General features: G+C 39.3%; 1 protein-coding gene across 1 annotated transcript in view; it reads right to left on the bottom strand.

Annotated features, from left to right (window-relative positions):
• The window catches only part of PASD1 (PAS domain containing repressor 1), a 56217-nt gene that overhangs the window by 8670 nt on the left and 23373 nt on the right, over positions 1-24174 (bottom strand). The window contains exons 8-9 of the mRNA XM_045994842.1: positions 4139-4214; positions 769-895 (exon numbers count right to left, since the gene is read on the bottom strand). Coding sequence (XP_045850798.1) covers positions 769-895; positions 4139-4214 — 203 coding nt within the window. The remainder of the gene's footprint in view (positions 1-768; positions 896-4138; positions 4215-24174) is intronic.

Raw genomic sequence — 24174 nt, 5'->3', positions numbered from 1 at the left:
TCCTCCTCTCTCTCTGCCTGCCTCTCTGCCTACTTGTGATCTCTGTCAAATAAAATCTTTAAAATAAAAATTGAGGTATTAGTTAGCTATCAGTTTAGTTAGATATTAGATCAGTTATTAGTTAGTTACTAGCTAGCTATTAGGTTAGTTAGCTATTTAAAAATAGACGTATTAGTTCTATATATGAAGATTCCACAATGCAAACACTGCCTGCTAGGGTCAGCAAATTAGAGGACAGGATCTGCATTAAGCATCCGGCACCACCTCAAGTTTTGCATTTTTATACAATTATATTTATGAAATGTCTTTAATATTGAAACTTATATAATAAGTATCACTGTTTCTAAGAGACTATCCTTTTTGCCCTATACTAAAAATTCTTCTTATAGTACATTAAAAAAAAAAAAAAAACAAAGGGTTTCTTTGGACTACAACCACTGTGGCATAGCAGTGAAGATTGAGTAAGGACAAAGAGATGAGATGCTACTCCTCCAAGGGCTGAGCACTAGCACGAATCTTTAGAAGATTAAATGTTAATGGGACAGAATAATACCATTCCCAAGCACTTGAACCATTGATGAGATATTCACTTTCATCACTCTCAAATCATCATCTCAAAAAAACTTACAGAAGATGAAATAAGTTCAGTCTTGTGATTTTTACATCATTATGAACAGAACATTCTCATCCTCTGAAAAAACAAGAACTACCCTATGGGCCACAGTTTTTCTTCTGATAATCCCTATCCACACATCCAAATGTACCTACCTGGTGATGCCAGTATGCTTTCCAGAGACGATGTGCTGGAATTATAAGATGTGTCAGACTCTATCCTAATTACATGATCAGAGTCTTGGGGGCCATACTGCTCAGCTGTTCCAATATCAACTTGATCCTGGGAATTTCCAAATGAGGAGAAAATGACATTTCAATTTGGAGACAGATACATAAACAACAGGAAACACAGGCAGAACACAAACCATCATGAAACATGTCCTTGAAAAATATTGCTGGAAGGGAATAAGCAGTGATTATAGGTGCCACATGCTATACTCTGACAAAACTGAGAAAATAAACACAGTACAGATGCGCTAAAAGCACAAGCCTAAGAAAACTGTGTGTCACTCAAAGGCTGTGGCAGAAGAAAAGGAAAAGAAAAGAAGAGAAGAGAAGAGAAAAAAAAAACCCCGCCTTTCCCAGATGTTGGTAGGATGCTAACCCGGCCATGGGAGAAGGGCACTGCCACCAGAGGGCCTGCCAGATGGAGGCTGCTGGACAGCTGCTTCACGTCCTCAACATAGGTTGAAGTCAGAAGTATTATTACCAAAAAACATCTTTACTATAGTTGCACAGAGATGGAAATGGCTCTGGAGAGCTTCTAGTGCAACGTCCCCCTTTGATAGTGTCAAAGAGGACAAGGTCACACAGCAGGGCAGCAGCAGAGAGACAGAGAGAGTCCAAGGACTTCAAACCCAGTGCTCTCTTCCCTAACCCTGGTACCTCAATTGAAGCCATTTGCTGCTTTAAATTGTACACATCATATTCTGAGTTTAGTGATCCCCTTCCACTTCCTTAATGACTAGATCCTTTTTGAACGTCTGCAGCTCACTGCTCATATGAAATACAAGTACCTGGTTTAGCACAGGAATCTTTTACATTTCTGCTAAAAATTTTAGTGCCTCGGCTGTGTTTTATTTTATTTTGTTTTTTCCAGCCTGGATTAAGACATAGAACCATGCCAATTTTTCTACAAGGAACCTGTTTGTTGGAACATACTGGCCAGGATCAAATCCCAGCATTTGATCTTCAGGACACTGCACAATCTCCCCCGTTCAAGCGCACTATGTTTTGTACTCCTTAAAAGAAGCGATATGTTGCTGGGAATGTAACAATCTTTTCATTATTGAGACAGAAATTCTGGTGAGATGGTATTCAATAAAATGGGATATGACCTTTTTTCCCAGTCCTTTTCCTTTTGCTTTTTATCAAAGTCATATATCAATTTAGTCTTTAGTTCCTTGCTTCTTGGATGTTTCAATAGAAATGTTTATACTCGGGTATTGATTAAGATGTCCATTTTTTGTGTGTTCATATGTTTTATTTAGCCTATCAACATAAACTCACTAAGCTTAAACAAACTTAAAATGACAGAATCATGTGTACCAGTGGTAATTGGCCTGGGTGGGGGGGGACAAAGCAAGTAAACTATTTCAGAAAAAAAAAAAAAAAAAAAAAGATACCAGCGAAGGGGAGCAGATTTGCCACCTGGAAACTTGCTGTGGCAACTGCAGGGCTCTGATTGTTTCCCATCTCTTAGGAGTCCCTGTCCTTTGTTGCCTAATGACTGACCATTTTCTTGAAAACTATTATTTCATACATTTTTGTCATGGGTGCAGGAAAGTTAAATCTGGTCCTTAGTCACGCCATCTTGATTAGAAGCAGAAGTTTCTCAATTCTGTGAAATATCATACAGTTACTGAAATGATTAAAATTGGCAGACTGAGACTGAATGGGAATAAGCAAAACTAAACAGGAGTTGTGCCATAGTGGTGGGATTATGGGTTTCTTTAAAAAAATTCCATTACATGTTATAATTACTTAAGTTTTATAAGTTTATGAAGTGAGAATTTTTAAGGCCAACTTTCCCCAAGACACACTAAATTGAAGAATTCTGGGTGTTCACACATTACACACTGCAGATCCTCGGTGAGTATTTGTGGACTGATGAAGTCAGGCTGTCAGCAGTATAGACACTAGAATGATGGCCAGAGTTCTATGGATGTCTTGGCCTCTTTTCGTAGAATAACAGCAATTAGTTTGTGTGTAAACAGAGCACTGCTCTGTTTAAATTAGATATTTTCTACCTAATTTCAGCCATTTCATTCTTTCTTGAACAGAATGTTAGCAGATGTGCTGTCTTCAGAAAGTTTCATCTACATACAAGTAGCTTATTACCCTTGAAGTTTCTTCTGACTGGTCTAAGAATTTAAATTCACATTAGACAGATTAATAGGAGAAAATCAAACATGGATACCTCCTGTATCATGGGAGAGATCCGGGAAAACTGACTGACTCCCCAAGGTGGGAAAGCCATCACCTTAAATACATCTCCAGCTAAAGACAAAAGAAGATGTTGAGACTGGAGAAGTCATTTATGGGAGGTGACCAGGAGAAGCAGAATAATAAGGGTAAGATTGTTATGCAGATCTAAATCATTATCTTCTCCACTGAAGAGAGCTATCACCATGTACCATTATACCATGAACTAGGAATGGTGGACAGGGAGGAACCTAGTAGTGCCTGTCTGATCAAAGTCCTCTCTGTGTCCCATTGTTTCTGAGGGGCCCACCAACCATTTGTTTTCCAGACATTTAGCCTTTCTCATTCTTCCTGAGGACTGCATTCCTTCCCTTTGAAATCCCAGACCCCCTACCCTCTTTTCCTTAGTTCAGAATGACATATATACCTCATGCTCCTTGACTTCTTTGAAATGCCCATGCCTGTGTAGGTTCCCTCCATGTACGCTATTAAATTTGATTTTCTCCCATTAATGTAGCTCTATTTTCAACTTTTTGAGGAACCGCCACAATTTTCCAAAGTGGCTGCACCAACTTGCATTCCCACCAACGGTGTTAGAGGATTGTCTCACGTAGATTTGATCCTTAGTCTGGTTAGAGGGGCTTGAAGGGGACAGGATATTCTTGCTCCCCAATGCAAGCATGGTAGTTGCCAGCTCCCAGTAAGAAATGGCTACGAATGGGCACCTGGGTGGCTTAGTGGGTTAAGCGTCTGTCTTCAGCTCAGGTCATGATCCCAGGATCCTGGAATCGAGGCCCGAGTCAGGCTCCCTGCTCAGTGGGAAACCTGCTTCTCCATTTCTCACTTCTCTTGCTTGTGGTTCCCTCCCCTCCCTGTCTCTCTGTCTGTCAAATCAATGAATAAAATCTTTAAAAAAAAGAAAGAAAGAAAGAAATGGCTACAAAATGGCAGCTGTGGAACACTGCTCAAGTGCTATGCCCACATGGGATACTTCTCAAAATGAAAACTTTTTTCTATTGGGAACACACAGTAACTAAGGAGTCAATACTATAGGGAGAAGGATCCATCCATTTACCCTATGACTCTCTTATGTACATACCTCTGAGGCAGCAGCAGCAGCAGGACATTCAGCATGAAGCAATTCTATTCTAGAACTTCTCTTTTGGCCCTGGCTTCTGTAAAGAGATGAACAGAGAAATGGTAAGCACATCCCACTTGCCATTTAAATCTAAATTTTCTATTGTACGGTAAAAATAAGGTTCAAATAAGAACAAATATCTGAGGGATGCCTGGGTAGCCCAGTTGGTGAAGAGTCTGCTCAGGTCATGATCCAGGGTCCTGGGATTGAGCGCCACATTGTTGGGCTCTGCTTCTCCCTCTACTCCCCAATTACGCTCTCTGTTGCCATTTCTTTCTCTCCCAAATAAATAAATAAAATCTTTTTAAAAAAGAACAAATATTTATTTTTTAATACATCATATTAATCTTTGAGGTGCTACTATTCCTACAGGGAAAGTTGTTCTGCAGCATATCTATAAAATAAATCATCTGGACCCTCATTAGAATGAAGTTTGCTACAGGTCTCAATGCCTTTGGTTAACAGTGCTGAGCAAAGGAAGCTTAAAAAAAAAAGGCAAGGCGTATGAGTGAATTTTCTTAATCTTTAAACCAACTGCAATTACCAAAAAATGCCTTCAAGTCAAATTTAATTTTGTTTCCTGTAATTAGAGAAACTCTCTATTCTTTGGCTCATTAACAATTCATTTCTATCAAAATTAGAATTTTGATGCCCAAGGTGAAAATGCAGCTTCCTGGCACTGGAGTCTCAGTACTAGCTTACTTTTCACCAAATGAGTGGAAGGTAAGAGAGAACTCGGGGAGAGTTGGGGAGGGTGAGAGAATATGAATGAATGAGAATCTTGGTTTTAATACTGAAACTAATTTTTAAGACTTAAAAATTTCCCAAAGATCTGTTATGGAAATGTATTCTGTTTCCAAGAGCCACTCACCCAGTCACTCAAGATTAAAACCACAGAGTCATCTTTGACTCTTCACTCTTTCTCTACTCTCTTCTATATGAGTTTGTTACTAACTTCCTGTCCAACTTTTCTACTTGGTGAATTTCTTGAAGGCAGTGCACATGTGCTGAACCTCTTGTATCCCCAGCACCTAGCACAAGGGAGCACATACTAGGTGTTCCATGAATATTTGCTGAGTGAATAAAGGAATAAACAATATGACCAGCCAGCTCAATGGAAATATTTGCACATTCTTCCCTCACCCCAGGTTAGCTTGGCTTGACACAATTACTTTCAAGAACAAACTGAGGCTTCCATCTGTTCCTTAAAAGCAATTAAATGTCACTATATTGGCTTCTAAACAGCAAATATCTTTATACCTGAGATAACAGCATGTGAACGAATGTATTACTGCACTCTCCAATATGGCAGCCATTCACCACATGTGGCTAAATTAAAACCAAAATTAAAGAGAATTTAAAATTTATCTCTTCTGTCACGGCACCCACATTTCAAGTGTGCAGTAGCTACATGCGTCTAGCAGCTATGGTATTAGAGCATATTAAAGAGCATTACTGTTGGGACACCTGGTTGGCTCAGCTGGTTAATCACCTGCCTTCATCTCAGGTCATGATCCCAGGGTCCTGGGATTGAGCCCCACATCAAGCCCCACATTGGACTCCTGACTCAGCCAAGAGCCCTTCTCCCTCTCCTTCTGCTCCTTCCACTTGTTCATGCTCTCTCACACACTCTCTCTCAAATAAATAATGTATCTTAAAAAAATAAAGAGCATCATTGTCATCACAAAAGGTTCTATTGGACAGTGCTGTATCAAAAGATGCAGTGAGTTTTACTGGACAAGACACTGACTTTGACAACAAAACACCATGAGGTAATGATCATTTGCTTTAAATCCACTACTTGGATATCAAGAATGTAATTGTTTTCTAGATTCTTCCATGAATTTATATTTCATGCTTCTTTATACATCAATATAGATGGCATATTTGTGACTTGTAATCAGAATGAAAAATTAACAAACAATCACATACATTGCAAAAAAAAAAGCATTAAAGAGAATATTTAATACCTAACTAGTCTGTACATGTAAATGATGAATTCGGGCTCAGGACAGGAGATGTAATGGAGGGTTTGCAACCATAAAACACTGCTGCCCTTTGGTTTGGAGCAGACAGAAACAGAACTTTCCCTTACTAAATCTCATCAGTTAATCTCAAAAAGAAAGGAAATGACCAAAGAACACTTTGCTAGCTATATTTACATGGAAATAACACCTTCTAATTTTACAAAGAAAAGTACCTGTCTCATTATGTAAAACCTCAAAATGTTACTCTTAAATTGAGCCCTTAATACTTCTTACTCTCTCTATTTTACATCTTTCCCGAGGTTTGATATTCACTGGTAAAGCACTCGATGCTGCTGAATTACTTAAATGGAAGGTTATTCTTGGCTCAAAAAACACCATATACTTCTACTTGCTCTGTAGATGAAACTATAAATATGAAAAAGATGTTCAATGAATACTGTCCCTTCATACATCAATACAGTATAAACAAAGGTGTTGTTTTAACAGTTGTGGCAGTAAATATAATCTTAAATGTCTCTCCATGTTTAACTTAACAGCTGAGATGATCTCCTCTGAAGTGATGGCAGAAACGAAAGCTAGGTTTCCCTTCTTGGTCACAAGTTGTGACCAAAGTTTAAGAAACTAATTTTCAAGATAATTCTAACCGAAGTTAGGCCATAGGCTCACAGGAGAAACCCACTACAAACTCCCTGTCTGAAATGGGAAATCTTAGGTCAAGGTGTAAGCATCCACTTTTCCTCCAGGCCCAACTGCATCTCAGCCATCTTTGACAAGTGGATTAGTACTAGCATCATCTCCAGAGCCTACCTCTCCCCAAGTCACTACTCTCTTAAGTGGTCCCCTAGTGATAATGCCTGAAACAGCCTCCTATTTTTCCCTTTTCCCCAATTTCACCACTGTGTCCAGCATTCCAGAGCTGCTAAAGGAAGGTGGACAGATATTTGAGGTCACACAGACTTGGGTTCAAACATCAGCCCTGATACTACCTAGCTGTGAGCCTTAGAGCAAGTCCTTAGCTTCCCTGAGCTCCAGCTTATTAATGTTTAAAGTGATGTTCATAATATGTACCTTGCAACATTCTTGTGAAGATGAAATAATGTTTGGACAAAGTGCTTTGTAATCTGTGTAGTCCAATGTGATCACCTCAAATGCCCTCATTAGTCATTCTCCCTTTGATTGCTCCATTCCTCTAAGTTCTTCTCCACTTAAATATATGATTTGGGATATATAAGACTGTGATTTGCTCTAAAATGGTTCTTTGTGATTTTAATTCTCTCCCCTAGAAAATGTGTTCTATACATTTTCTGCATATGCTACCATTGCTCTATTCCTTTAGAACCAACAAGCAGACTCTCCAGTGTTAAGATAAGCAGACTGGGGATCAAGAAGTGCTATTACTGTATATCACCTAGACAGTTACTCCTTTGGGCAAGGGTTGGGGGAGGCAGAGGGGTATTGTGTAGCTACATGGCTGTGTACAACACATACTTGTAAAGAGCCCCTGGATCAATGTACAAATTGATCCCTACTAATACAAAATAACTACCCTGCCTTTTAAATGTTCCTTCTCTTTCACTATAACACTTTTTGTAAATAAATTAGAATGTCATCTTAATTGACTTACATTATTTGAAGATGGAATTAGTTTATTTGGGGGAAACTTACTGAAAGGCAGATAGGCAAAGGGGATAATTTTGATCAGTTCAAGAAATCCATAATTTGGAGTGAGTACCCCATCACCACCCTCAGTTCTATGACAACTGCTAACTAACCTTACTGCATACCTATCACCAATCTCATCTCTGACTGGCAGGGGAGACACTATTATTTACTGAGTTCCTACCATGTAGTAGGTGTCTTATACATAGTGCCGCTTTGGATCCTAAAATAACTCAATGGCATATGTTCTATTATCATCCCCACTTTATAGATGACGAAGATAAGACTCCACAAGGTGAATGATATATAAGGTCATAATCAATGACAAAGTCTGAATAGAAACCCAGTCTGCCAACTCCTTATGCCAGTGAGGGCAACACTTACATCATCACCATTAGAGTGGAAAGGAGCAATTTGCCATCCTGAAATGTGCCTCATTGTCACAAGGATTATCTTGAGCTCATTATTCTTTTTTTTCTTTTTTTTTTAAGAATGTGAACAGCACCAGCTGCATTGCAGTTTTGATTTAATTTTGCGTAGGGAAAAGAAGAGGGATAAACTGGCAATAGGTGCATAAAGGAAATGAAAACAGAACACCGCACATGTAGTGTCCACACACACACACACACACACACACACACACACACACACACACACAGAGGTCCTGGATTACACCAGTGGAGCTCTGAGCTCCACGATGCAAGGAATTCCAAGTTCTCAGGATCTAGAAAAATCTGGGGGCCAACAATCCTCATTATACTGCTTCTACCAGCTCAGAAGAGAAGCCCTGCCTAATATCATGAAATAAACGTGACTGCTTCTACCAGATGCAACAGAGGCAAAGAAGACCTTTTCCTTGCATTCACATAAGAATTTTAGTCTTTGAGCCCTTTTGTGCATAAACACACCATCCAACTGACCAGCTGCCACAGAATGGAGCTCTGTGGCCTTTTCTCCCCAGCCCAACATCTGACTGGATTGAATACATACCACAGATGTCAGCATCTCTCCCCACTTCAGAACCACATCCTTGGAGATTCTTCCATTAAGCATTCATGTAAACCCTTTCTTCTTTTTTTTTTTTTAAAGATTTTATTTATTTATTTGACAGAGACAGAGATCACAAGTAGGCAGAGAGAGAGCAGGAAGCAGGCCTCCTGCTGAACAGAGAGCCTGATGTGGGGCTCAGTCCCAGGACCCTGAGACCATGACCTAAGCCAAAGGCAGACACTTAACAACTGAGCCACCCAGGCGCCCCTAAACCCTTTCTTCTTCATAGCACACAAGAAGCTCCATGCCATCTGTGTTGAGGAAGAGGATAATTGCATGGGGTTTGATACCACACTGAATCATAGAGGGCAGGTTCCTTCTTATGTGTGTTGGTAGATAAATGTCATAGACCAATCCTGCATCCACATCAACAGCACGGAATCCAGCACAGGATCCATAGATCACTTTCAGCCTCTGGCCTTCCTCAACAGTGAGATCCACCAGTAATGGTTTATGTACCAATTCTCCGAATGACTTAAAGCCCATAAATTTTTTACATAGCCTGGGTGCCCACGCATAGACCCTCACAGAATTCTGCAATTACCAGAAATTTGATTCTTTCATATTTTACAAATTTATAGTGTACACATACTTCCAAGTCCCCCATGGTTGTTCATCCCTGCTTCATCTCAACTTCTGGAACATTGTGAAGTATTTTATTTCTTAACCAAGACTGATAATAGACAACTAACTTATCCTTTTTGCCAGACATTGTTAGCAAGACATTCAAACCTTCAAGGACATCCATTTGCTGAAATCATCTTCAGTTAATCAGAGGATCTATATTCCCTTGGCCACTTCTATCGAGCAACATCAGGTCCCTCTCTGTACCCTTTAACAAATTCATTCCCCTTAAGGTGGCACACAGAATCTCAGGATTAAATGTCATTTTATATTTATGAATCTCTTTGGTGTCACTCTGTGGTCTAGTGTTCATGGGATTCACATTGACTGCTGAGCCCTTCCTGGTAGGTCTTGCCCTATGGCTTCTAGTCTTTTTCCTTCACAGGAAAATCCCACCACAAAAGTCACTGTTGTCCCACTGGATGGAGAAATCTGTAGTAATCTGGGGTCTGTAAGATGTGTAAAGGAGGAAGAAGATTTGTGTTTCTGGAGAGTGTTACTAGTAGACTGAGGCTGGTGGACAATAAAAGTACCCTCCTTAGAAGAGGTCATGGCTGGTTCACTTTCTACATTATCATAGACAATCATGATTTTCACAGAATGTGTTTCACCATTGCTCAAATTCAGAGATGCTGCTGCTCTGGTGTCCTCAGGTCCAGAGGTGGGTTCCTAAGTCCCTTCTTGTTCTACATCATCATTTTCCTCATCTGTTGTCCCTGACTACTCACTGGATGAGTAGTCATCTGCCTCTTCATGTGGGGGTCACACATCTTCCACTGCTCGAAGCTCTATTGCCAATGTGGTCAAATTAACAGGCTTGAGAGGTGTAAAAACTCCTTTCTTATCTTCTCATTTTTTTTCACTGCATATACAAGGCGCTGAGGTGGACAGTCTACAGATTTGGATAGCTATCTCACTCTGAAACACTCTCCCGAGCCATTCTGAGACTCAGTGTTGGACACAGACTGGGATCCTGAGTTGCTGGACCCCAAGGAACTGCCACTACCAGTCCTGGACAACAGCTTCTCCACTCTCTCCCATAGCAGCCTGGGCTCAGTACTGCTTGGGAAAGATCTTGATGGACAGGAAGTTGTTCAAGATCATAGTCTCTTGCTAGCAAAGGGACAGCAAATCCCACCTCCAACTTTAAAAAAAAAACATTTTAGCATTTGTATTATAACACTTTTTTTATTGTGTTCAGTTAGCCAACAAATAGTATGTCTGAAGTTTTGTTGTAGTGTTCAGGAATTCATTAGTTGCATATAACACCCAGTGCTCACCCCTATACATGCCCTCCTTAACACCCATCACCCTGTCACCCCAACCCCACCACCCTCCTTTCTGTAACTCTCAGTTTGTTTCCTGGAATAGAGAGTCTCGTGGTTTGTCTCCCTCTCTGATTTCTTCCCATTCAGTCTCCCCTCCCTTCCCCTGTGGTCCTCTGCTCTACTCCTTATGTTCCACATATGAGTGAAGCCCTATGATAATTGTCTTTCTCTGCTTGATTTATTTCATTTAGCATATTCCCCTCCAGTTCCAACCTTGTCGAATGCAAATGGTGGGTAGTCGTCCTTTCTGATGGCTGAGTAATACGGTGCTTCCAAAAATGTTTTTTGGGTTAAATTGTTTTTAGTCTCAAAATTTTTTCTTTCTTTTTTTATGAGAGGGGCAAAGTATGATATTTCAGATACCCTGAATGAAATTACTGTGCTATTTGAATATCCAGTCTTCTCTTGTAATTTATGTTATTGCCTATGCTATATTGAGGACCCTGGCAGTTTTTAAATGCACTTTCTGGTTGGGGCGCCTGGGTGGCTCAGTGGGTTAAAGCCTCTGCCTTCGGCTCAGGTCATGATCTCAGAGTCCTGGAATCGAGGCCCACATCGGGCTCTCTGCTCGGCAGGGAGCCTGCTTCCCTCTCACTCTCTCTGCCTGCCTCTCTGCCTACTTGTGATCTCTCTCTGTCAAATAAATAAATAAAATCTTTAAAAAAATAAATGCACAACACCCAGTGCTCCATGCAATATGTGCCCTCCCTATTACCCACCACCTGTTCCCCCAACCTCCCACACCCGACAAAAAAAAAAAAAAAAAAAAAAAAAAAAAGCAAAAGCCAATGAAGGCTTCAACCCAAGAGAGAGGTGGTCAGAACTGCATGGTGTAGCCAGACCCCAGACAACAAGAGCAGAAAGAGGGTGGGGTAGCTCTTCACTTTGAGAGATCCTGAATGAGGGCAGTGAAAAATGAAACACTCAAGAGTTAACTGATAGATGGAAATAGTGAAGCAATGAGAGGACTCAAAGCTCAGTATAGGAATGACTTAGGGGAGTGATGGTGACATTAACAAACAGGAAGAAATTTAGAATGGCAGGTGCCCATTTGCAATGATGTGAATGGACCTAGAAGATATTATGCTAGGTGAAATTAGTCAGTCAGAGAAAGACAAATACCATATGATTTCATTCATGTGGAATTTAGGACACCAAGCAGATGATCATAGGGGAAAGGAAGGAAAAATAAAATAAGATGAAGTTAGAGGGGAAGGAAAACCATAAGAGAGGCTGAACTCTAGGAAACAAACTGAGGGTTACTGGAGGGGAGGTGGGTGGAGAGACATGGGGTCACTTGGGAGATGGGCATTAAGGAAAGCACTTGATGGAATGAGCATTGGATGTTTTATGCAACAGATGAATCACTGAATTCTATCTGTGAAACTAATAATGTTAACTAAATTGAATTTAAATAAAGAGCTTATTACTTTAAAAAAAATAAATGCACTTTCTGGCAAAACAAACAAATAAAAAACCAAAAAAAAAAAAAAACAAAACCCATATATTTTCTGACCCAATACTCTGGGGCCAAAAAGGATAGAACAGGAAATGTTTGGGGTGTATGTGTTTGTATGTAAGTGTGTGTGAGGGTTGGGAGGTAGGCAGAAAATGAAACAAGATGGCTTGGGAAATACTTGTTTCTTCTCTCAGATTCCTACTCTGAGCCCTGCACCCCTCATTGTTCCTTGGCCAAAGTGCCAAGAGAACTGGTGCTCCTAAGAGATGACTTAGGGTCTCTAAGCCAAATGTATCAGTGGCATATTCCCTAACCCCTAAACCTAAGCTGCTATTTTACCAAACCTATATCATACAGAAAGTTCAAATGTATGAGAATATGAAGATTTAAAACAAAATGTCGAGTTTCAAATGTTTAAAATACGGGGTCCCTTTTAAAATTATCTGGGAATAGGGGCTCCTAGATGGCTCAGGTGGTGAAGCATCTGCCTTCAGCTCAGGTCACGATCCCAGGATCCTGAGATCAAGCCCCACGTTGGGGGCTTCCTTCTCAGCCAAGAGCCTGTTTCTACCTCCCGCTCTGTGTGCCATTCTGCCTACTTGTGCTCCCTCTCCATCTCTCTGTCAAATAAATAAATAAAATCTCTTTTAAAAAGTATCTGGGAGGTACTTTTATCACATAGCTAAGAAAACTCAGTCCTTGTTTTAGTGATATGTAAACAGACTTGTTTCCAACCACTGCTGATACATAACTAAAAAGGAACAAAACTCAAATGCTCTGACCCTCATATATTTCAGTGTTTTACAAAGGATGGAGTCCAAATGGGAAAATTTCCATCAAAGGCTTACTCTATCCATTTCATAGAAAACAACTTCTCTAAAGGGCCAGTCTGAACTTCTGTAATGTGCTTTCTTGGTTACACCAGTTTTCCACAAACACATCAAAAGAGGAAAAATATCTACCACCACTCAGTGGTATTTCCTCACCAGAAGAGAAAAACAAGAAATGCACAATATTCATACCACTTAGAAAGTACATACAAATCGTCAACATGGTAAAAGCCATGGCCTGATGTCCCCTGTACCTCAAAGGGCAAGAAACCTATAATAAGCAATGCCCTGCTGTCAAAGAATGAAAAGAAAGCAAACCCCATATAAACAAAAACCCTATTGCTATGAAATGTGATCATCAATAACCAAAAGAAAAAAAATTCAACATTTTATCATCTTGAAAAGAACACTGCTCTTCTGACCAGCATGAAAATATTAAGCAAACAAGAAGGAACCTTTAGGATCTGATTAGTGTTCTGTGGTCTGCCCCGTTTTCAAACATAGAAAAGGTGACATATAGTGTTGGTTAGTGAGGCCCTGGAACGTGCCTAGACCTCAGCCTTGGTGCCAGCTGCTAACACTGTGAACATTCACAGGCAGACTGAATGTCAAAGCTACACAGTTCTCCATCATATATTTGTGGAAAATTCATGCCAGGAGAAATTCATAAATCAGACAGGAGACTATACTAAGACCAGCACTATGTGGGAAGATATAAAGAGAGTTGGCTCTGTTCCCTCCAGCGAATAAGCCTGTTAACACCAAGCTTTGCAGCACGGCACAGGGTTCTATAAGGATGTATCTCCTACTCCAAGAGAACAGTCTTTGAAGGACTGGAACTGATAGTTGAGATGCGTTTTTATAATTCATCTGCTACTGTATATACTTGCATACTTCATTATTCTCATGTTTAGGTATGTTATCAAATATTGCTTCCAGTTTGAAATGGTTTGAAAACTGTTTTATGAATTTAAGTTCATCATTGTTTAGTCTAAGTTATTACCTTGACAAAGCACTTCAAAAAAAAAAAAGGAAACATATGCAGTATTTTTACATGGAAAAAAACAGAGCTGGACCAACTTCTTTTTAATACAGTCAGTGGCTTCAGAGGGCCTGGCCTGGATACTTATGTTCATGGTAAGGTTTTATCAAACAGCCCCTGTTTTATTTGACATATCAATCTTCCTACTTTATAATCAACTGCCTTAATAATTTCTCAAAGGTGGCATTCTATTTGTTTCTTCCGTCACCTTCATAGGACTATTATTGAGCCATTTGGGAAAAAAAAACTATAGAGGTCAAATTCCAGCATATTTTAAAAGAAAAACTTTTTTTATATGTCTTCACTGCATATTAAAGCACTGATAACCCAAGTTTTGGCTGTGTAGTTATGAGGTATAACTTTAAATTTGGCTTTTTCCATTCTCCACATCAGCCCCATTAGTTTTTACTGGCAAGGTGGCACACGGCTACTCACATGTTTGTATCCTAGAAACCAGAAATGAGTTAATTTAATAAGAAAAACGATTCTCTTTATGGAGGGAGGCACAAGTTGAATGCAGTTTGAATACTTCCTTCTTGGAGCTTTTGATTCTGTAGCAGAAGAGCTAAGACTATCTGTGTAATCTCAAGGCAAAGTGGAGTGTGCCAAAGGGAAAGCAGGGAGGGGAGAGCGCTTCCAGCTCAGGCAGCAGGAAGGACTTCTGAGAGGAAATTCTGGAGAGGTGAAAAGGATCTGGACATAAAAGCTATAGAGGAGAAGGACATTTTCATTAGTGCAGAAAATAGGACCAAAAGTACAGTGAAAGAGCTGAGACACATTTACTTGGAATGGTGACTTTATTATAGTTACTTGTTTACTTGTCCATGTGTACACTAGGCAATAAGTTTTATGAGGGTAGGCACAGTGCTGGGCACTGAGAACACAGAACTCACAGGTTTGCAATTTCATGTGGAATTCAATGAACAAATAGAAGATACCTATATATTTATGAACTGTAAAAAGTGTGACAAACGAAAACGAGTAGGATGCCATGGGAGAGAACCAAAAGTGGATCTAGAGAACCATGGGACAAAACAGTGGAAGAATATTCCAGGTTGAAGACATAAGCATGTGCAAAGGTTCTGTGTTGGAAAAGAGCTGTGAGAATTCACAGTGCAGATGGAGTATGACAGGAGGAAGTGTGCCACAAAATGAGGTTTGAGGAACAGGTAAGCATGACAGCATTATGACTTACAAATCAGACCAAGTGCTTTCTAATTTCATTGTAAGAACAAGGGGAAACCACTGAGAGCTTTTTAGCAGGAGAGGGACAAGATGATATTTTAATAAATGGTTCTGGAACAAGCGGACATCCGTATACCAAAAAATATGAACTTCAACCTAAACCTAAACCTCACATCTTATAAAAATATTAACTCAAAATGGATCATAGCTACAAACCTTAAACACAGAACTATTAAACTTCCAGGGAGAAAAACACAAGATCTGTGATCTGTGGTTTGGCAATAAATTCTTAGACATGGCCCCAAAAGAAAAAAAAAGGAGAAAAAAATGGTAAAACTATTTTTCTTTAAAATTAATAATTTGGGGCGCACCTGGGTGGCTCAGTGGGTAAGGCCTCTGCCTTCAGCTCAGGTCATGATCTCGGGGTCCTGGGATCGAGCCCCACATCAGGCTCCCTGCTAGGCAGGGAGCCTGCTTCCCCCTCTCTCTCTCTGCCTGCCTCTCTGCCTACTTGTGATCTCTGTCAAATAAATAAATAAAATCTAAAAAAAAATTTAAAAATTAAATTAAATTAAAAATTTTTTGTTTTGCAAAAGACACTGTTAAGAGAGTGAAAAAAGAAGCTACAAACTAGAGAAAGTACTTACACATCAAATATCTGACAAAAGACTTGTATATAGACTACACAAATATTTTCAAAACTCAATAGTAAGAAAGTAAGCAACATTGTTTTAAAAATAGACAAAGCATCTGAATATTCAAATGATAAAAAGATGCTCAACATCTTTAGTCATTAGGGGAATGTGAATTAATACCATAATTTAATATCCTAGAGAAATGAAATGAAAATTTAAGTCCACCAAAAGCTTATATACAAATGTTCATAGCACCTTTATTGATAATTGCCCCCAAAATGGCAACAACCCAGGTGTCCTTCAACAGGTGAATGAATAAGCTGTGGCACGTCCATATACTGAAATGCAACTCAGCAATAAAGACTGCATACTGTAGGACTATATTTATAGAACATTCTCAAAAAGACAAAACTATTGGGATACAGAATAAATGAGCAGCTTACAGCAGTTGAGGGTGAGGTGAAGTAGGGATTACTATAAATGGACAGCACAAGGAGGTTTTTTTGGGGTGGTGGAACTGTTCTTTATCTTGACTATGGTCATGGTTACACAAATCAATGCCTGTGTTAAAACCATAGAACTGTACACCAAGAAAAAACAAATCAATTTTGCTGTATAATTTAATAAATTGTTTAACAATTTAAAAATGTAAATGTATGTCCACAAAAAGACCTATAAGAGAATGTTTCCTACAGCTCTATTTGTAGTAACCAAAAATTAGAAATAAATGTCCATCAAAGGAAAATGTCTGACAAATTGTGGCATATCCACAGACAAGAATACTCGTCGACAACAAAAAAGAATGAAAGACTGATACGTATGACGGGATGAATCGCAAAAGCATTATACTGAGTTTTAAGAAAGTAGACTAAACAGAGTATATATTATATGGGTCATTTCTATGAAGTTCTCACAAAGGGAAAATATCTATACTGAAAAACATCAATAGTGGTTGCCTCTAGGTAGTGGAATAACAGAAAGGGCACAACAAAGCTTTCTAGTGTGTTGAAAATACTGTATGTCTTGATGGGAATATGGGTTACATGTGTTTATGCATTTGTCCAATCTCATGGAATAACAGAATTAAGATCTGTGCTTTTTATTACATATAAATTTTATCTTAAAAACAAAAACAATATGAACTCAAATGAAGAAGTTTGCTTTTCTCAATGACATGAGTTGGCAACCTGAAAACTGCTTTCTGTGTATTCTAGACTTGAGCTAATAAGTAAATACATTGAGGATAATGGGGCCAAGCTAATCTGACTATTGGATTAGAGTGTTGCAAAAATGGAAATGAGAGGCCCAGAATGAACCTTGTGGTGCTGGTTTAGAATTGGAGGCAACCATATGAATTCACGGTTTGTATTATTTTATATACACATATATACCACGGTACACTTACAAAGAGACAGGTAGACCAGGAAAGAAATATAGATATAGGTCTTTATGCCTATGTGTGCATGTTTGTGGATTTGTGTCCTAGTTCTGAAAGCACTAGAAGCAGTCACAAGTCAGTAACAAGGAACAAAACTAGCAGCCAGATCTTGGCTTCTGAATACCTGCACTTAAGAAGCCAAGATTCCTTTGGCTAATGTTTAGAAAACCAGCTGATTTCATGGCTGAGGCAGAGAAAGGACAAAACAAACCCAGAATATCATTAGTGCCAGAAAGTAAGGAATGCTCCAAGAATGGTGAGAAGCACTCAAAAGACACAAGAACCAGATTTTCCCATGGGTCGACTCTGGGAAAATCCGAACATTGAAATAAATAATAATGGAAAAATATTATAATATTATAATCCAGTGAATAAACAAATGGATAAATAGTGCAGCAGAAGAGACAGAGAGAGAGAATAATGATAAATAATGATAAAGCAAATGCAGCAAAATTCCAATCATTTTGAGTACATGTAGAGGAGAACACATACATATAGTTCCTGCCGATATTCAAATAAAAGTTCAAAAATTAACAAAAAAGTTTAACAGAGCTGAAGCAGAAGAATATTCTGGAATACAAAAAGGGCAAAAAACATTAGGTTGAAGGAGAGCCAGAACATGTCCCACTTCCTCAGATCCTAATACCCAGCCTGACATCTTCATTACCGAAAGAAGAATGAACACCAGGAAGAGAGAAGATATTACATTGTTAACTGTCTGAGCAGAATTAACAGCTGTCAGTGTATTTACCCAAAACTACTTTTCATAAAATAGGCTAATACTTGATAATTTGTTCCCAGTTTTTCCAAACTTTGATGATATTTATTAGACTCCTTTTCATTATTATCTAAGCCCTCAGTGATTTCAGAGCTGCTTCAATGAGTTTTGAGTCTTACTTTGAGCTTTTCAAAAAATAGTAACAATGAAATTACTCTTATCAATTGTAAATCTAATAAGACAGTCTAATGACTGTATGCTCTGAGATGATCAAAATAATATGTCATATAGCTAAAGATGGAATATGGGTGGGCTAGGATTCATATAAACACAATGAAACATAAAACCCAGAATCCTGAGCCTGCTCTCCCTTCTTCTTTCTTCTTCCTTCTCCTTCTCCTTCTTCATTTTTTTAATGGCTTCCCTGCTCAAGAACCAGATCCTGTACATACTAACACAATAATTTAAATGGAAACCAAGAGGCTGGCTCCAGATCTAACAACTACAGCTGCATGGGAATGGACCCGAACTCCTTTCCTTATCTGTTAGAACCAGGAATCATCATGTGAGTGTCCCTCAAGCAGGTGTGAAAGCATGCAGTTATTAGAGTGGATATAACCTCTAAGCTGGGAATTCTGTCATGTTCAGACTTGGCCACAACTCCCCCCACTTCCCCCCAACACTCACACAGCAAGGCAAGGTGGACACTTTGCAGAGAACAAGTTGGGTGTTAATAGATATAGAACCATCTCATAAGAATTTAAAATGTGCTGGCTTTAAACAGAAAAAGAGAACAACCTTAAATTAATAGAAAAATAAGAGTATTTAAGATATCACCAGAGACAGACTTCAGATCATGACCACAAGCCAAGTTTACATGTAACCCTTTGCAATTAATAATGTCATTATAGCTCAGTTAAAGATTTAGTATAGATTTAAATTATAATTACTCTATTTTTGGAAATACTTTTTAATTGATAATAACTTGGCTTTGTATAGTATTTTACAAAGCAGATCTCATTTACTTATCAAAGCAGATAGCTCTCATTTCCTTATCTTATTGGATTATGATGCACATTCTGCAGTAATTATCTTTACTGTTTATAGATAAAGAACTTGAGAGTCAAGGAGACTTCTCCAAGATCACACAACTTATAAATGGTCAAGCTGAGAAGTAAAACCCAAATACTGTAGTTTAAAAATCCCAGTCCTATGTTGTTTTAAGTAGTACTATGCCACAAGACCTCCACACTATACGCCAAAGATGACGGCAGGCAGTGTGGAGTAGAATTAGCCAAGTAACTTGCACAGGGAGAGCAGGGAGACTTGACTGAAGGTTTAAGAGGCTGTGAAAAGGTCTCTGTGGAGAGTTGAGTTGGCCACCCTATTACATGACACCACTGGGAACTGCCAACATTGCACCATCTTTTAACTGATAAAAATGTCAACTGCATATGGCAAAACCTTCATCAAATGTAACCTCCCCCAGAAACCTTCCCTATCCCTCTTCATTGCTTAAAATTTGCCCTTGGCCTCCTCACCATCTTACCTACTCTGTTCTATTGATTTTTTTAAATTTATTTATTTATTTTCAGCTTAACAGTACTCATTGTTTTTGCACCACATCCAGTGCTCCATGCAATACGTGCCCTCTCTATTACCCTCCACCTGGTTCCCCAACCTCCCACCCCCCGCCCCTTCAAAACCCTCAGGTTGTTTTTCAGAGTCCATAGTCTCTCATGGTTCATCTCCCCTTCCAATTTCCCTCAACTCCCTTCTCCTCTCGATCTCCCCATGTCCTCCATGTTCTTTGTTATGCTCCACAAATAAGTGAAACCATATGATACTTGACTCTCTCTGCTTGACTTATTTTGCTCAGCATAATCTCTATTTGTCTTTCTCTTCCACTAGAATGTAAGCTCTAGGCAGTTAAGGATTTTTGTTCACTGCTGTGTCTTCAGAGCCTAGAACACAACTTCTCACAGAGCAGGTGCTAATAAACACGAATGAGGTTCACTGGGACTGGAATGATGAGATTGGCAAGCTAGCTCCTTAGTGGTAGAGAAATCCCATTGAACAGCGTGTGATACAATGATATGCAGGGTCTTTCCCTGCTCAAGATGGGGTGGACACGAGGAATCAAGTCAGTATAGAATAATACCAAGGCTCCATACAGCAAAAGTGTGCTTATTAGAATCATCATACAACTTTCTCAGCCGTAGCAACATCTTCCTAGGAACAACGGCAAAGGCAAGGGAAGCAAGGGCAAAAATGAACTATTGGGATTTCATCAAGATCAAAAGCTTTTGCACAGCAAAGGAAACAGTTAACAAAACCAAAAGACAACTGACAGAATGGGAGAAGATATTTGCAAACGACATATCAGATAAAGGGCTAGTATCCAAAATCTATAAGGAACTTAGCAAACTCAACACCCAAAGAACAAACAATCCAATCAAGAAATGGGCAGAGGACATGAACAGACATTTCTGCAAAGAAGACATCCAGATGGCCAACAGACACATGAAAAAGTGCTCCACGTCACTCAGCATCAGGGAAATACAAATCAAAACCACAATGAGATATCACCTCACACCAGTCAGAATGGCTAAAATTAACAAGTCAGGAAATGACAGATGCTAGAGAGGATGTGGAGAAAGGGGAACCCTCCTCCACTGTTGGTGGGAATGCAAGCTGGTGCAACCACTCTGGAAAACAGCATGGAGGTTCCTCAAAATGTTGAAAATAGAACTACCCTATGACCCAGCAATTGCACTACTGGGTATTTACCCTAAAGATACAAACATAGTGATCTGAAGGGGCACGTGTACCCGAATGTTTATAGCAGCAATGTCTACAATAGCCAAACTGTGGAAAGAACCTAGATGTCCATCAACAGATGAATGGATAAAGAAGATGTGGTATATATACACAATGGAATACTATGCAGCCATCAAAAGAAATGAAATCATGCCATTTGTGACGACATGGATGGAACTAGAGCGTATCATGCTTAGTGAAATAAGTCAATCGGAGAAAGACAACTATCATAGGATCTCCCTGATATGAGGACATGGAGAAGCAACATGGGGGGGTAGGGGGATAGGAGAAGAATAAATGAAACCAGATGGGATTGGGAAGGAGACAAACCATAAATGACTCTTAATCTCACAAAACAAACTGGGGGTTGCTGGCGGGAGGTGGGGTTGGGAGAGGGGGAGGGGGCTATGGACATTGGGGAGGGTAAGTGCTATGGTGAGTGCTGTGAAGTGTGTAAACCTGGCGATTCACAGACCTGTACCCCTGGGGATAAAAATACATTATATGTTTATTAAAAAAAAATTTGGAAGCGGAGGTGAACCATAAGAGACTATGGACTCTGAAAAACAACCTGAGGGTTTTGAAGGGTCAGGGGTGGGAGGTTGGGGGAACAGGTGGTGGGTAATGGGGAGGGCACGTTTTGCATGGAGCACTGGGTGTTGTGCAAAAAGAATGAATACTGTTACGTTGAAAAAATAAATAAAATGGGAAAAAAAAAGAATCATCATACAACTTTATAAAATTCTCTTCCCACCTTTGTACGACTAAGTCCTCACTGAAACAAGCTGAAAGGGGAATTAAGCAGGAACATTTTTTTTGGTGCAGCAGCTGACAGGTGGAGTCTCCCCAGAGACCAGTCCCAGCACTGTAGCAGTTTTTGAAGACTGCAAGCAAATATAAGAGCTACTAGAACCCTTGGAAATGCTTGCCATTTGATTTTCTTGTGTTCTTTACTCTATCGAAGGGCGAGAAGATGCTATCTTCATCAATAGTGTTAGGGTTAATCATTGTAGTCTCCTATCTATTAATTGTTCTCTCCTCTACATTTAAGGTGAAATTAAAGGGAAAAAAAGATTTTCTCTTAATAACATCCCAATCAAGGACTTCTTGAAGATTCCTTGAGTTTTTTCCCTGGAATCCCAAACTAGCCACAGCTCCTGAAACTCATGTCCTGAGAGGAATGAGCCCAAGAAAATCTGGGTCCCAATTCCAGCTCTACTGTGGAACCAACTGTGTGAGTTTGGGCAAACTGCATATGATCTATGACTATGTTCCAACAGGTCTACATCTACCTTATAGATTTGTTTATAACTAATTTAAGAAACATGAAATCCTATTGTGAAGGCTAAAGTACAGAATGCATTTGTATTGAGACAATGCTACAATGGGAATTTGGGCCTTACCTCTACGTACCACTGGCCAAATTGAGCGAGTAATTAGGTACATCCTTCTGACTCTAGCAGGAGACAGATAGGAGAAGGCTACATAGTATTCCAGCTTTGGTCTGCCCCTCACTGACTTTCGAGTACTCATGACATCTTTCTATCTTCAGTGGTCTAAGCAAACAAGACCTTCCACTCCAGTGCATATGAAATTTTAATGGAAAATAACCCAAACCTTGAGTCCCTCTCCTGAAATGAAATGTGCCTTAGCCTCAAATCTGAAATATGCAAGGACAAGATATCTTCCATTGAAACAGACTCTTTCTTCTAAAGGTCCCAAATTCCCCTCATTGTGTTTCTTTCATAAGCACAAAGTTTTCAAGCTTTTTAGCAAGATGCTTCTTACCTTTCAAAGAAAGTGTAGAATTACCAAGAAAAATTCCAGAAGCACTTTGGTCCCTATAGTCCCTATGACTTCTGTGCCTGATTACTTTTCTAACCATCCCTCAGTCTATAAAACTGAAGCCAGAATACCAATGACTACAAACTATGACCCTGACATACCACAATCTCTTCTCCTTCTTATTATTTAAAAATACCATGAGGACAAGGATCGAGTCTTTGACAAAAATAAGGCAATACTAATTTGCACCAATTTATAAAAATACTGCATTATGATTGAGAGGTTTCATGTCATGGAATAGAGTACCATTTTGATAGGATCAATTAAGCAGTCAGTCCCTAAGTAGATGTTTGTTTTCTGCTTACTCAACGTGAGGCTCTGTGCCAGACAGGGACAAGACTGACAGCTCCTCCCTTACAGATCTCAATATAGTGGATGAGCCTGGTCCACCAATAATCCATCATGTGAGAGTTGAGGTGGCTGAGAGCAGAGCAGTGACCATGGTGTTGGAGGAGAGGGGAAGGATATGAAAGGGACAGGGAGGCTGGAATTAAACAGAATTTTTTCATCAGACCCATCAGCTCTGTCCTAAGTGTTATTTTTCCATCTTACTGTCTACATGATATATAATCCATTGCATAATTTTTGAAGGAAATTTATTAATATTTTATAGAAGTACAGAACATATAAAACTAGAGTGCATTCATCCACACTGGAGTGATAATTTCTTCCATTATTAGAAGCAGTTTCAAGCCTCAAGAAAACACTTATTTTATATTCTATGTAGACCAGTGGCATAGATGTGGTAGCTGGCTCGCTTCTGCATCAGAATATTTTTCATCCAATTAAACTCTACTTAAAAGTAAAACACAGGTTTCCTCACTCTCTGAACTCTATCTGAATCTTTGCTACAATGATCTGCTGATTGATACAAAATTCATTACCCATGTGGTTTACTGCTATTGCATCTTAGATATTCTCCTGACAGGAGAGTGTCTTGAGTTCATGTTGTTTAAACATGTTATGTTTTATAAATATCCTCTTCCCCAGATTATTCAGTAAAATGTCTTCTAATAAAGTAGAGAACCTAATGAAGGAAATGCGTGCACTCTGAGAAAAACCAGGAGTGATAACACACATTGAGAGAGTGGAATGACTATTAGTCTTAAGCTTGGCCATGCATATGTCTGTCCCCAACACCTACAAACCACAAATACAATGCTGAATATTCACAAGAAATTGGAGATTCTGGAAAAAAAAAAAGTTTTGCTGGTGCAAGTGACTGTGATCCTGGCATGAGCAGACTTGTCACATTCACCCAATTACAAATGGTGTCCCATGTTAGTGAGAGTTGCAGTACACCAAGCCCAAGGAATGCAAACAGACTGCCATGGGAAGCTCTGCTTTCCATCCTACTGCTTTGTGTGTAGCTTCAG

The sequence above is a fragment of the Meles meles genome, chromosome X (genome assembly GCF_922984935.1).
Source record: "Meles meles chromosome X, mMelMel3.1 paternal haplotype, whole genome shotgun sequence".
Lineage (NCBI taxonomy): Eukaryota > Metazoa > Chordata > Mammalia > Carnivora > Mustelidae > Meles > Meles meles.
This window is presented reverse-complemented; position numbering and strand designations above follow the sequence as displayed.